Below are 15,219 nucleotides of genomic sequence, written 5' to 3' on the forward strand. Positions count from 1 at the left end.
GGTGTCTATAAAGGCCTGGTGTCTATAAAGGCCTGGTGTCTATAAAGGCCTGGTGTCTATAAAGGCCTGGTGTCTATGAAGGCCTGGTGTCTATAAAGGCCTGGTGTCTATGAGGGCCTGGTGTCTATGAAGGCCTTGTGTCTATGAAGGCCTTGTGTCTATAAAGGCCTTGTGTCTATGAAGGCCTGGTGTCTATGAAGGCCTGGTGTCTATGAAGGCCTGGTGTCTATGAAGGCCTGGTGTCTATGAAGGCCTTGTGTCTATAAAGACCTGATGTCTATAATGTACAGTAGTTCATTTTGCTCCTGGTGTTTTTCCTGCAGTTGTCGTGCTGTGAAGATCCTGTCCTCTGGTTGGGGGGACAAGCCACACTGAGATTCTGGGAGGATTTCTTCTGACGGGGGAAAGGAGTCGGTTGGCCAGTATGAGGGCCAGTGTTTTCCTGGTGGTGGACAGGAGGGAGATGTAGTTCCCACAGTCTGCTTTGTCCCATTTTTTACTTCTTGAGTGTAGGGGGCAGTTTTTTCGTTTTTGGCTAGAAAAGGTACCCATTTGAAACTGCCTAATTATCAGGCCCAGAAACTAGAATATTAATATAATTGTCAGATTAGGATAGAAAACACTCTAAAGTTTCCAAAACGGTCAAAATATTATCTGTGAGTATAACAGAACGGATATTGCAGGCGAAAACCTGAGGAAAATCAAACCAGGAAGTGCTGTTTTTTCCTGAAATCTCTCTGTTCCATTGGATGCCTTGCCTCCATTTAAAGGGTTATCAACTAGATTCCTTTTCCTATAGCTTCCTCAGGGTGTCAACAGTCACTGTTGGTGACCTTTCCTCAAGGGTCTTACTGTTGGTGGGGTCATTATTTTGGGTCTTACTGTCGGTGGGGTCATCCTTTTGGGTCTTACTGTCGGTGGGGTCATCCTTTTGGGTCTTACTGTTGGTGGGGTCATTATTTTGGGTCTTACTGTCGGTGGGGTCATCCTTTTGGGTCTTACTGTTGGTAGGGTCATCCTTTTGGGTCTTACTGTCGGTAGGGTCATCCTTTTGGGTCTTACGGTCGGTGGGGTCATCCTTTTGGGTCTTACTGTCGGTGGGGTCATCCTTTTGGGTCTTACTGTCGGTAGGGTCATCCTTTTGGGGCTTACTGTCGGTGGGGGCTTACTGTCGGTGGGGTCATCCTTTTGGGTCTTACTGTCGGTGGGGTCATCCTTTTGGGTCTTACTGTCGGTGGGGTCATCCTTTTGGGTCTTACTGTTGGTAGGGTCATCCTTTTGGGTCTTACTGTCGGTAGGGTCATCCTTTTGGGTCTTACGGTCGGTGGGGTCATCCTTTTGGGTCTTACTATCGGTAGGGTCATCCTTTTGGGGCTTACTGTCAGTGGGGGCTTACTGTCGGTGGGGTCATCCTTTTGGGTCTTACTGTTGGTGGGGTCATTATTTTGGGTCTTACTGTCGGTGGGGTCATCCTTTTGGGTCTTACTGTCGGTGGGGTCATCCTTTTGGGTCTTACTGTTGGTGGGGTCATTATTTTGGGTCTTACTGTCGGTGGGGTCATCCTTTTGGGTCTTACTGTCGGTGGGGTCATCCTTTTGGGTCTTACTGTCGGCGGGTCATCCTTTTGGGTCTTACTGTCGGTGGGGTCATCCTTTTGGGTCTTACTGTTGGTGGGGTCATCCTTTTGGGTCTTACTGTTGGTAGGGTCATCCTTTTGGGTCTTACTGTCGGTGGGGTCATCCTTTTGGGTCTTACTGTCTGCGGGTCATCCTTTTGGGTCTTACTGTCGGTGGGGTCATCCTTTTGGGTCTTACTGTTGGTGGGGTCATCCTTTTGGGTCTTACTGTTGGTAGGGTCATCCTTTTGGGTCTTACTGTCGGTGGGGGCATCCTTTTGGGTCTTACTATCGGTGGGGTCATCCTTTTGGGTCTTACTGTTGGTAGGGTCATCCTTTTGGGTCTTACTGTCGGTAGGGTCATCCTTTTGGGTCTTACGGTCGGTGGGGTCATCCTTTTGGGTCTTACTGTCGGTAGGGTCATCCTTTTGGGTCTTACTGTTGGTGGGGTCATTATTTTGGGTCTTACTGTCGGTGGGGTCATCCTTTTGGGTCTTACTGTCGGTGGGGTCATCCTTTTGGGTCTTACGGTCGGTGGGGTCATCCTTTTGGGTCTTACTGTCGGTGGGGTCATCCTTTTAGGTCTTACTGTCGGTGGGGTCATCCTTTTGGGTCTTACTGTCGGTGGGGTCATCCTTTTGGGTCTTACGGTCGGTGGGGTCATCCTTTTGGTCTTACTGTTGGTGGGGTCATCCTTTTGGGTCTTACTGTCGGTGGGGTCATCCTTTTGGTCTTACTGTCGGTGGGGTCATCCTTTTGGTCTTACTGTTGGTGGGGTCATCCTTGGGTCTTACGGTCGGTGGGGTCCTTGTTCTTTTGGGTCGTACAATCGTGGGGTTCTTTTTGGTCTTATAGCCAAGGTTGTCCTTGCAGGTGTTGAGGATGGCGGACTTGATTATGTTCCAGTATGTTTCAATGAGCTTCAGCCCCTTACCATTTGAGTGACAGCTAGCAAAGACGCACACACGGCAGAGCGAGCGAGTGCAATGACCTGGTGGATATATCTGACACATATGTGACGTAGTACGCAATTTTGGCTCGCGACCCACTACTTTCAGAACGATTAGCTACAAAGTATACAGAAGTACCGGAGTAAACTCTGTTTAACTTCATCCTGCGAGTCAAAGGGTTGGAGTCATTTGATTGTTTACAAAGCACCAAACGGATGGTCATAAGGCGTTTGTCGAAGTGGCCGATGAGTTCATTGTTATTAGCCGATCCCCAGTCCAGGGACCCTTGGTTCACCAGCCAGCTTTCCTTTCAAGAAAAGGGTCTATCTGCCTTTCCTCTCCTACAGGTGCTCTTCACCGGCCAGTGGAGTTTCAGAGAGTGCAGCAAGGTCGATGTGAAATCTCTTCAGCTCTCTGCCGTCTTTCAGATCCCTTGTCCATTAGGGTTCCAGGCTCCAATGGTTCTTTGGAGCCTGGAATGTAGAATGTAGAATGTTTTTAAACTATGAAATTAAATTAAATTGTTTATTTCTTGTAGTTTCCAACCGTGAAGAGGTGAACCTACTGGACACACACACACACACACACACACACACACACACACACACACACACACACACACACACACACACACACACACACACACACACACACACACAGTCCCTAGAATAAGTGAAACACACTGAAACCTACAGTACCAGTCAAAAGTTTGGACACACCTACGAAATAACACGTATGGAATCATGTAGTAACAAAAAAGTATTAATCTAAGTTTTAATTATTCAATGTAGCCATCCTTTGCCTTGTTGACAGCTTTGCACACTCTTGGCATTCTCTCAACCAGCTTCACCTGGAATGCTTTTCCAACCATCTTGAAGGAGTTCCCACATATGCTGAGCACTTGTTGGCTGCTTTTCCACTCTGCGGTCCAACTCATCCCAAACCATCTCATTTGGGTTGAGGTCGCGAGATTGTGGAGACCAGGTCATCTGATGCAGCACACCATCACTCTCCTTCTTAGTCAAGTAGTCCTTACACAGACTGGAGGTGTGTTGGGTCATTGTCCTGTTGAAAAACAAATGATAGTTCCACTAAGTGCAAACCAGACAGGATGGCGTATTGCTGCAGAATGCTGTGGTAGCCATGCTGGTTAAGTGTGCCTTGAATTCTAAATAAATAAATCACAGACAGTCTCACCAGCAAAGCCCCCCCACACTATCACACCTCCTCCTCCATGCTTCACGGTGGGAATTTTGTCTGTGTGTTTTGTTACAGTAAACTGAGTTTATAGTTCCTCTGTGTGTTTTTGTTACAGTAAACTGAGTTTATTTTTCCTCTGTGTGTTTTGTTACAGTAAACTGAGTTTATAGTTCCTCTGTGTGTTTTTGTTACAGTAAACTGAGTTTATAGTTCCTCTGTGTGTTTTTGTTACAGTAAACTGAGTTTATAGTTCCTCTGTGTGTTTTTGTTACAGGAAACTGAGTTTATAGTTCCTCTGTGTGTTTTTGTTACAGTAAACTGAGTTTATAGTTCCTCTGTGTGTTTTTGTTACAGTAAACTGGATGCCTTCATCTATGATGCTGCTGTGTTGAACTACGCTGCTGGCAGAGACGATGGCTGTAAGCTGGTCACCATCGGCAGCGGGTACATCTTCGCCACCACCGGCTACGGCATCGCTCTGCAGAAAGGGTCGCACTGGAAACGACAGGTGGACCTGGCTATACTGGCCATCATAGGAGATGGTAGGACTCTCCTCTCCTCTCCTCTGCTTTCTTCTGCTCTCCTCTCCCTCCTCCTCTCCTCGGCTAAACTCCTCTCCTCTCCTCTCCTCTCCTCTCCTCTCCTCTCCTCTCCTCTCCCTCCTCCTCTCCTCTCCTCTCCTCTCCCTCTCCTCTCCTCTCCTCTCCTCTCCTCTCCTCTCCTCTCCTCTCCTCTCCTCTCCTCTCCTCTCCTGCCCTTTCCTCTCTCTCTCCTCTCTCCTGCCCTTTCCTCTACTCTCCTTTCATCTCCTCTCCTCTCTCTACCATATTTAACCCTTCTATATCACTGTCCTCTCCTCCCTCAACCAGTCCTGTATTCCTATACTGTATATGTGGTTATTAATGTATATGTAAATACATGTATATGTACATATGGTTATATGTAAATAGGGTTATATTTAAATAGGGGCATATGTAAATAGTGCATATGTAAATAGGGTTATATTTAAATAGGGGTATATGTAAATAGGGTTATATGTAAATAGGGTTATATTTAAATAGGGGTATATGTAAATAGTGCATATGTAACTAGGGCATATGTAAATAGGGTTATATGTACATTTGGGTATATGCAAATAGGGTTATATGTAAATAGGGTTATATGTAAATAGGGTTATTTGTAAATAGGGTTATATGTAAATAGGGTTATTTGTAAATAGGGTTATATGTAAATATGGTTATATGTAAATAGGGTTATTTGTAAATAGGGTTATATGTAAATATGGTTATATGTAAATAGGGTTATATGTAAATGAGGTTGTATGTAAATAGGGTTGTATGTAAATGGGGTTGTATGTAACTAGTGCATATGTAAATAGGGTTATATTTAAATAGGGGTATATGTAAATATGGTTATATGTAAACAGGGGTATATGTACATTTGAGTATATGCAAATAGGGTTATTTGTAAATAGGGTTATATGCAAATAGGGTTATTTGTAAATAGGGTTATATGCAAATAGGGTTATTTGTAAATAGGGTATATGTAAATAGGGTTATAGGTAAACAGGGTATATGTAAATTGGGTTATATGTAAATAGGGTATATGTAAATAGGGTATATGTAAATAGAGTTGTATGTAAATAGGGCAGTGTGTAAATGGGCTATATGTAAATAGGGTTGTGTATAAATAGGGTATATGTAAATAGTGTATATGTAAATAGCGTATATGTAAATAGGGTTATAGGTAAATAGGGTTATATGTAAATAGGGTTGTGTATAAATAGGGTATATGTAAATAGTGTATATGTAAATACTGTATATGTAAATAGGGTTATATGTAAATAGGGTATATGTAAATAGTGTATATGTAAATAGGGTTATATGTAAATAGGGTATATGTAAATAGTGTATATGTAAATAGCGTATATGTAAATAGGGTTATAGGTAAATAGGGTTATATGTAAATAGGGTTATATGTAAATAGGGTATATGTAAATAGGGTATATTTAACTAGGGTATATGTAAATAGGGTTATAGGTAAACAGGGTTGTATGTAAATAGGGTATATGTAAATAGTGTTATATGTAAATAGGGTTATATGTAAATAGGATTGCATGTAAATAGGGTTATATGTAAATATGGTATATTTAACTAGGGTATATGTAAATAGGGTTGTATGTATTTCTGTCTGTTTTTTCATCTGTCTTCTCTACTGTTACACTTCTGTTCAGCCAAGTCCAAGAGAGGAGAACTGGCAAGTAAGCATTTCACTGTGTTGTCTACACCTCGCTGTTTGTGGTCCTCTCCTTTCCTCTCCTCTCCTTTTCTCTCCTTTCCTCTGCTCTCCTCTCCTCTCCTCTCCTCTCCTTTCCTTTCCCCTCCTTTCATCTCCTCTCCTCTCCTCTGCTCTCCTCTCCTTTCCTCTCCTCTCCTCTCCTTTCCTCTTTCCTCTCCTCTCCTCTCCTCTCCTTTTCTCTCCTTTCCTCTGCTCTCCTCTCCTCTCCTCTCCTCTCCTCTGCTCTCCTCTCTTCTCCTCTCCTTTCCTCTCCTCTCCTCTCCTCTCCTCTCCTCTCCTCTCCTCTCCTCTCCTCTCCTCTCCTCTCCTCTCCTCTCCTCTCCTCTCCTCTCCTCTCCTCTCCTCTCCTCTCCTCTCCTCTCCTCTCCTCTCCTCTCCTCTCCTCTCCTCTCCTCTCCTCTCCTCTCCTCTCCTTTCCTTTCCTCTCCTCTCCTCTCCTCTCCTTTTCTCTCCTTTCCTCTGCTCTCCTCTCCTCTCCTCTCCTCTCCTCTGCTCTCCTCTCTTCTCCTCTCCTTTCCTCTCCTCTCCTCTCCTCTCCTCTCCTCTCCTCTCCTCTCCTCTCCCTCTCCTCTCCTCTCCTCTCTCTCTCCTCTCCTTTCCTTTCCTCTCCTCTCCTCTCCTCTCCTCCTCTCCTCTCCTCTCCTCTCCTCTCCTCTCCTCTCCTCTCCTCTCCTCTCCTTTCCTCTCCTCTCCTCTCCTCTCCTTTTCTCTCCTTTCCTCTCCTCTCCTCTCCTTTCCTCTCCTTTCCTCTGCTCACCTCTCCTCTCCTCTCCTTTCCTCTGCTCACCTCTCCTTTCCTCTCTCTCCTTTCCTCACCTCACCTCTCCTTCCTCTCCTTTCCTCTCCTTTCCTTTCCACTCCTTTCCTTCCTCTCTTCTCCTCCCTCTTTCCTCTCCCTCTCCATTCCTCTGCTCGGCTCTCCCCTTCTCTTCTCTTCTCCTCTCTTCTCTTGTTGCTTGAAAATCCTACCCTCTCTTCTCATCTCTCTTCATATCCTACCCTCTCTTCTCATCTCTCTTCATATCCTACCCTCTCTTCTCATCTCTCTTCATATCCTACCCTCTCTTCTCATCTCTCTTCATATCCTACCCTCTCTTCTCATCTCTCTACATATCCTACCCTCTCTTCTCATCTCTCTACATATCCTACCCTCTCTTCTCATCTCTCTTCATATCCTACCCTCTCTTCTCATCTCTCTACATATCCTACCCTCTCTTCTCATCTCTCTACATATCCTACCCTCTCTTCTCGTCTCTCTACATATCCTACCCTCTCTTCTCATCTCTCTACATATCCTACCCTCTCTTCTCATCTCTCTACATATCCTACCCTCTCTTCTCATCTCTCTTCATATCCTACCCTCTCTTCTCATCTCTCTTCATATCCTACCCTCTCTTCTCATCTCTCTTCATATCCTACCCTCTCTTCTCATCTCTCTTCATATCCTACCCTCTCTTCTCATCTCTCTACATATCCTACCCTCTCTTCTCGTTTCTCTTCATATCCTACACGCTATTCTCGTCTCTCTACATATCCTACCCTCTCTTCTCGTCTCTCTACATATCCTACACTCTCTTCTCATCTCTCTTCATATCCTACACTCTATTCTCGTCTCTCTACATATCCTACACTCTCCTCATCTCTCTTCTTGTCTCCTTCTTCATATCCTACCCTCTCTTCTTGTCTCTCTACATATCCTACACTCTCCTCTCGTCTCTCATAATATCCAACACTTTCTTCATGTCTCTCTACATTGACATGTTAGTCATTTAGCAGACGCTCTTATCCAGAGCCACTTACAGTTAGCTCACTCATTCTGATTCAGGAGAGAGGGAGGAGAGGAGCGAGTGAGGAGAGGAGGAGAGGGGATGAGAGGAGGGAGGCATGAGAGGAGGTGAAGGATGAGAGGAGGAGAGGAGGGGGGCATGAGAGGAGGTGAGGGGAGGAGAGGAGGGAGGCATGAGAGGAGGTGAGGGATGAGAGTGAGGAGAGGAGAGAAGGATGAGAGGAGGAGAGAGGGATGAGAGGAGGTGAGGAGAAAGGGAGGAGAGGAGGAGAGAAGGATGAGAGGAGAAGAGGAGACAGGGATGAGAAAGGGGAGAGGAGGAGAGGAGAGGAGAGAGGAGGGAGGAGAGGAGAGAGGAGAGAGATATGAGAAAGAGGAGAGAGGAGAGGAGGGAGAGGAGGAGAGAGGAGAGCAGGAGAGGAGAGAGATATGAGAAAGAGGAGAGAGGAGAGAGGGATGAGAAAGGGGGAGAGGGGGAGGAGGAGAGCAGCAGTACCTGGACCATACAGCTCCATCCACTAAATGGACACAAAATCCTACCCTCTCTTCTCATCTCTCTTCATATCCTACACTCTCTTCTTGTCTCTCTACATATCCTACACTCTATTCTCGTCTCTCTACATATCCTACACTCTCTTCTCATGTCTCTTCATATCCTACACTCTCTTCTCGTTTCTCTACATATCCTACCCTCTCTTCTCGTCTCTCTACACATCCTACCCTCTCTTCTCGTCTCTCTACATATCCTACACTCTCCTCATCTCTCTTCTTGTCTCTCTTCATATCCTACCCTCTATTCTCGTCTCTCTACATAACCTACCCTCTCTTCTCATCTCTCTACATATCCTACACTCTCCTCATCTCTCTTCTTGTCTCTCTTCATATCCTACCCTCTCTTCTCGTCTCTCTACATAACCTACCCTCTCTTCTCGTCTCTCTACATATCCTACACTCTCCTCATCTCTCTTCTTGTCTCTCTACATATCCTACCCTCTCTTCTCATCTCTCTACATATCCTACACTCTCCTCACCTCTCTTCTTGTCTCTCTTCATATCCTACCCTCTCTTCTCGTCTCTCTACATATCCTACACTCTCCTCATCTCTCTTCTTGTCTCTCTTCATATCCTACCCTCTCTTCTTGTCTCTCTACATATCCTACCCTCTCTTCTCATCTCTCTACATATCCTACACTCTCCTCATCTCTCTTCTTGTCTCTCTTCATATCCTACCCTCTCTTCTTGTCTCTCTACATATCCTACCCTCTCTTCTCATCTCTCTACATATCCTACACTCTCCTCACCTCTCTTCTTGTCTCTCTTCATATCCTACCCTCTCTTCTCGTCTCTCTACATATCCTACACTCTCCTCATCTCTCTTCTTGTCTCTCTTCATATCCTACCCTCTCTTCTCGTCTCTCTACATAACCTACCCTCTCTTCTCGTCTCTCTACATATCCTACACTCTCCTCATCTCTCTTCTTGTCTCTCTTCATATCCTATCCTCTCTTCTTGTCTCTCTACATATCCTACCCTCTCTTCTCATCTCTCTTCATATCCTACACTCTCCTCATCTCTCTTCTTGTCTCTCTTCATATCCTACCCTCTCTTCTTGTCTCTCTACATATCCTACCCTCTCTTCTCATCTCTCTTCATATCCTACACTCTCCTCATCTCTCTTCTTGTCTCTCTTCATATCCTACCCTCTCTTCTTGTCTCTCTACATATCCTACCCTCTCTTCTCATCTCTCTTCATATCCTACACTCTCCTCTCGTCTCTCATAATATCCAACACTCTCTTCATGTCTCTCTACATTGACATGTTAGTCATTTATCCAGAGCCGCTCTTAGGGAGGAGGGAGGGAGGAGAGGGAGGAGAGGAGAGAGTGAGGAGGAGGAGGAGAGAGGATGAGAGGAGTGAGGCATGAGAGGAGGTGAGGGATGAGAGGAGGAGAGGAGGGAGGCATGAGAGGAGGTGAGGGAGGAGAGGAGGGAGGCATGAGAGGAGGTGAGGGATGAGTGAGGAGAGGAGAGAGGGATGAGAGGAGTAGAGAGGGATGAATGGAGGAGAGAGGGATGAGAGGAGGTGAGGAGAAAGGGAGGAGAGAAGGATGAGAGGAGAAGAGGAGACAGGGATGAGAAAGGGGAGAGAGGAGGGAGAGGAGAAGGGAGGGAGGAGAGGAGGAGGAGAGGAGAGAGATATGAGAAAGAGGAGAGAGAGAGAGGAGGAGGAGGGAGAGAGGAGAGGAGGAGAGAGGAGAGGAGGAGAGGAGAGAGATATGAGAAAGAGGAGAGAGGAGAGAGGGATGAGAAAGGGGAGAGAGGGAGGAGAGGAGAGCAGCAGTACCTGGACCATACAGCTCCACTAAATGGACACCATTTTCCCTGAGGGAAAATGATACACTACAGTGTCACTAATCACAACAATGTAGAGAATCTCCACTACATCTCCACCACACTGCAATACAGCCTTCCCTACCAGGCCACACAGCTAGCATGTTGCACTCTGGTCCCACTATCTGTCCTTCCTCACAAAGTGTACACTTGTTCCCTTCAGTGATCTGAAAGGAAAGGACTCGAATGAGAAATAGGAAGTACCTCCACCAATGCAATGCTTTTTAAATGTCTGGGATTTTAGTGAACGTGTGCACACTTCAGGAATAAGGGTATATTATTGGTAGGCCTGCTATGATAGCTAATAACAGGAAGATAGACCAGCTAGTATTACCATGGTTACAGTCACACAGCCAGCTAGCGGACTACAGTATTACCGTCACACAGTTACCATGGTTACATTCACACAGCCAGCTAGCGGTCTACAGTATTACCGTCACACAGTTACCATGGTTACATTACCGTCTCCTCCTCCTCATCCCTCCTCACCCCCTCCTTCTGTCTCCCCCTCCTCACCCCTCTCCACCCCTTCTGTCTCCCCCTCCTCACCCCTCCTCACCCCCTTCTGCCTCCCCCTCCTCACCCCTCTCCACCCCTTCTGTCTCCCCCTCCTCACCCCCTCTCCACCCCTTCTGTCTCCCCCTCCTCACCCCTCCTCACCCCTTCTGTCTCCCCCTCCTCACCCCTCCCCACCCCCTCTGTCTCCCCCTCCTCACCCCTCCTCACCCCTTCTGTCTCCCCCTCACCCTCTGTCCCCCTCCTCACCCCTTCTGTCGCCCCCTCCTCACCCCTCTCCACCCCCTCTGTCTCCCCCTCCTCACCCCTCCTCACCCCATTCTGCCCCCCCTCCTCACCTCTCTCCACCCCTTCTGTCTCCCCCTCCTCACCCCTCCTCACCCCTTCTGTCTGCCCCTCCTCACCCCTCCTCACCCCTTCTGTCTCCCCCTCCTCAACCCCTCCCCACCCCCTCTGTCTCCCCCTCCTCACCCCTCCTCTCCACACTTCTGTGGCCCCTCTGTCTGTGTCAATGTCTACCTTTCTCTCTCTATCAATAGATCATGTCATAGCCTTTACTTACTGTCTACCTCTCTCTCTATCAATAGATCATGTCATAGCCTTTACTTACTGTCCACCTCTCTCTCTATCAATAGATCATGTCATAGCCTTTACTTACTGTCTACCTCTCTCTCTCTATCAATAGATCATGTCATGGCCTTTACTTACTGTCTACCTCTCTATCAATAGATCATGTCATAGCCTTTACTTACTGTCTACCTCTCTATCAATAGATCATGTCATAGCCTTTACTTACTGTCTACCTCTCTATCAATAGATCATGTCATAGCCTTTACTTACTGTCTACCTCTCTATCAGTAGATCATGTCATAGCCTTTACTTACTGTCTACCTCTCTCTCTCTCTCAATAGATCATGTCATAGCCTTTACTTACTGTCTACCTCTCTCTCTATCAATAGATCATGTCATAGCCTTTACTTACTGTCTACCTCTCTCTCTCTATCAATAGATCATGTCATAGCCTTTACTTACTGTCTATCTCTCTCTCTCTATGAATAGATCATGTCATAGACTACCTACTGTCTACCTCTCTCTCTCTATCAATAGATCATGTCATAGCCTTTACTTACTGTCTATCTCTCTCTCTCTATCAATAGATCATGTCATAGCCTTTACTTACTGTCTACCTCTCTCTCTCTCGAAAGATCATGTCATAGACTTTACTTACTGTCTATCTCTCAATCTCTCTATCTCTCTACCCCAACCTCTCTATCTCTCCCTGCCCCCACTCTCTCTCTCTCTCTCTCTCTCTCTCTCTCTCTCTTCTCTCTTTCTCTGTCTCTCTCTCTCTGTCTCTCTCTCTCTCTGTCTCTCTCTCTCTCTCTCTCTCTCTCTCTCTCTTCTCTCTTTCTCTGTCTCTCTGTCTCTCTTCTCTCTGTCTCTGTCTGTCTCTTTCTTTCTCTCTCTTTCTCTCTGTCTCTCTCTGTCTCGGTCTCTCTCTTTCTCTCGGTCTCTCTCTTTCTCTCTCTTTCTCTCTCTGTCTGTCTCCGTCTCTGTCTGTCTGTCTCTGTCTCTGTCTCTGTCTCTCTCTGTCTCTCTCTCTCTCTCGGTCTCTCGGTCTCTCTCTGTCTCTCTCTCTCTCTCTCTCTCTCTCTTTCTCTCTCTCTCTCTCCCCTCTTCTCCAGGTGAGATGGAGGAGTTGGAGGCTATCTGGCTAACGGGGATCTGTCACAATGAGAAGAACGAGGTGATGTCCAGTCAGCTGGATATAGACAACATGGCTGGAGTGTTTTACATGCTGGCTACCGCCATGGGCCTGTCTCTAATTACCTTCATATCAGAACACCTCTTCTACTGGAGGCTGAGATACTGTTTCACTGGAGTCTGTAATGGACGACCTGGTCTGCTCTTCACCATCAGCAGGGTAAGACTGAAGGGTACTGGGTAGGGGTTAGGGTACTGGGTAGGGGTTAGGGTACTGGGTAGGGGTTAGGGTACTGGGCAGGGGTTAGGGTACTGGGTAGGGGTTAGGGTACTGGGTAGGGGTTAGGGTAGGGGGGTTAGGGTACTCGGTAGGGGTTAGGGTGTAGAATGAGGCTGAGATACTGTTTCACTGGAGTCTGTAACGGACGACCTGGTCTGCTCTTCACCATCAGCAGGGTAAGACTGGATGAAGGGGGTATGGGGGTAGGATGGGGGTAGGATGGTAGGGGTAGGATGGAGGGTAGGGGTAGGATGGAGGTGGTAGGGGTAGGAGGTAGGGGGTAGGATGGAGGGGGTAGGGTGTAGAGGGTAGAATGGGGGTAGGGGAGTAGGATGGAGGGTAAGGTACAGGGGCTAAGGGTTGAAGAACACCTCTTCTACAGGAGGTCAAGTTGCTGTTTCACTGCTCTGTCTGTCAGGTTGAGATGGGAGAGAGGGAGGAGGAGGAGAGAGAGAGAGGGGGATGGAGGAAGGAGAGGAGGAAAAGAGAGAGAGAGAGACAGAGAGAGAGAGAGAGAGAGAAGGGGATGGAGGAAGGAGAGAAAGAGAGAGAGAGAGAAGAGGATGGAGGAAGGAGGAAGGAGGGAGGGAGATGGTCAGGTTACTGCTGTGAAATAGAGCCAGGTGTTGCAGCCTGAGGCAGAGAACAGATATATCACCTCACCCTCTGTCTCTGTTCTCTATTCTGCTCCTGTACTTTACTAGCCATCCTTTCTCAGCCTGGGTCAGGGCCAGTCTCTTTCTACAGTCTCAGCCTGGGTCAGGGCCAGTCTCTTTCTACAGTCTCAGCCTGGGTCAGGGCCAGTCTCTTTCTCCTGTCTCTCAGCCTGGGTTAGGGCCAGTCTCTTTCTACTGTCTCTCAGCCTGGGTTAGGGCCAGTCTGTTTCTACTGTCTTAGCCTGGATTAGGGCCAGTCTCTGACACACACTCTGCTCTGACATCCTCTACTCCTGCTCTGACAACATCTCCTCCTGCTCTGACACCAGATCTTCTCTGACATCCCTTCCTCCTTCCCTGACAACATCTCCTCCTGCCCTGACACCCCCTCCTCCTGCTCTGACACCCCCTCCTCCTGCTCTGACACCCCCTCCCCCTGCTCTGACATCCCCTCCCCTGCTCTGACATCCCCTCCTCCTGCCCTGACACCCCTCCTCCTACCCTGACACCCCCTCCTCTTGCCCTGACACCCCTCCTCTTGCCCTGACACCCCTCATCTTGCCCTGACACCCCTCCTCTTGCCCTGACACCCCCTCTTCCTACCCTGACACCCCTCCTCCTACCCTGACGCCCCCTCCTCCTTCCCTGACACCCCTTCTCTTGCCCTGACACCCCTCCTCTTGCCCTGACACCCCTCCTCTTGCCCTGACACCCCTCCTCTTGCCCTGACACCCCTCCTCTTACCCTGACACCCCTCCTCTTGCCCTGACACCCCTCCTCTTACCCTGACACCCCTCCTCTTACCCTGACACCCCTCCTCTTGCCCTGACACCCCTCCTCCTACACTCGACACACACACAAGAGTTTATTTATCAGTCTTCTCCCTCGTGTTGACTCCAGTTTATCAGTCATGTCCCAGTGTTGACTCCAGTTTATCAGTCATGTCCCTCGTGTTGACTCCAGTTTATCAGTCATGTCCTCGTGTTGACTCCAGTTTATTTTCAGTCATGTCCCTCGTGTTGACTCCAGTTTATTTATCAGTCATGTTCCTCGTGTTGACTCCAGTTTATCAGTCATATCCCTCGTGTTGACTCCAGTTTATCAGTCATGTCCCTCGTGTTGACTCCAGTTTATTTATCAGTCATGTTCCTCGTGTTGACTCCAGTTTATTTATCAGTCATGTTCCTCGTGTTGACTCCAGTTTATCAGTCATGTCCCTCGTGTTGACTCCAGTTTATCAGTCATGTCCCTCGTGTTGACTCCAGTTTATCAGTCATGTCCTCGTGTTGACTCCAGTTTATTTATCAGTCATGTTCCTCGTGTTGACTCCAGTTTATCAGTCATGTCCCTCGTGTTGACTCCAGTTTATTTATCAGTCATGTCCCTCGTGTTGACTCCAGTTTATTTATCAGTCATGTCCCTCGTGTTGACCCCAGTTTATTTATCAGTCATGTTCCTCGTGTTGACCCCAGTTTATTTATCAGTCATGTCCCTCGTGTTGACTCCAGTTTATTTATCAGTCATGTTCCTCGTGTTGACTCCAGTTTATTTATCAGTCATGTTCCTCGTGTTGACTCCAGTTTATTTATCAGTCATGTCCCTCGTGTTGACTCCAGTTTATTTATCAGTCATGTTCCTCGTGTTGACTCCAGTTTATCAGTCATGTCCCTCGTGTTGACTCCAGTTTATCAGTCATGTCCCTCGTGTTGACTCCAGTTTATCAGTCATGTCCCTCGTGTAGACTCCAGTTTATTTATCAGTCATGTCCTCGTGTTGACTCCAGTTTATCAGTCATGTCCCTCGTGTTGACTCCAGTTTATCAG

At 47.3% G+C, this 15,219-nt stretch overlaps 1 protein-coding gene across 1 annotated transcript in view; it reads left to right on the forward strand.

The window, feature by feature from the left end:
- The window catches only part of LOC121845900 (glutamate receptor ionotropic, NMDA 2A-like), a 189,562-nt gene that overhangs the window by 163,540 nt on the left and 10,803 nt on the right, over positions 1–15,219 (forward strand). Inside the window, exons 16-17 of the mRNA XM_042318118.1 lie at positions 4,120–4,307; positions 12,442–12,680. Coding sequence (XP_042174052.1) covers positions 4,120–4,307; positions 12,442–12,680 — 427 coding nt within the window. The remainder of the gene's footprint in view (positions 1–4,119; positions 4,308–12,441; positions 12,681–15,219) is intronic.

The sequence above is a fragment of the Oncorhynchus tshawytscha genome, unplaced genomic scaffold (genome assembly GCF_018296145.1).
Source record: "Oncorhynchus tshawytscha isolate Ot180627B unplaced genomic scaffold, Otsh_v2.0 Un_contig_1282_pilon_pilon, whole genome shotgun sequence".
Classification (NCBI taxonomy): domain Eukaryota; kingdom Metazoa; phylum Chordata; class Actinopteri; order Salmoniformes; family Salmonidae; genus Oncorhynchus; species Oncorhynchus tshawytscha.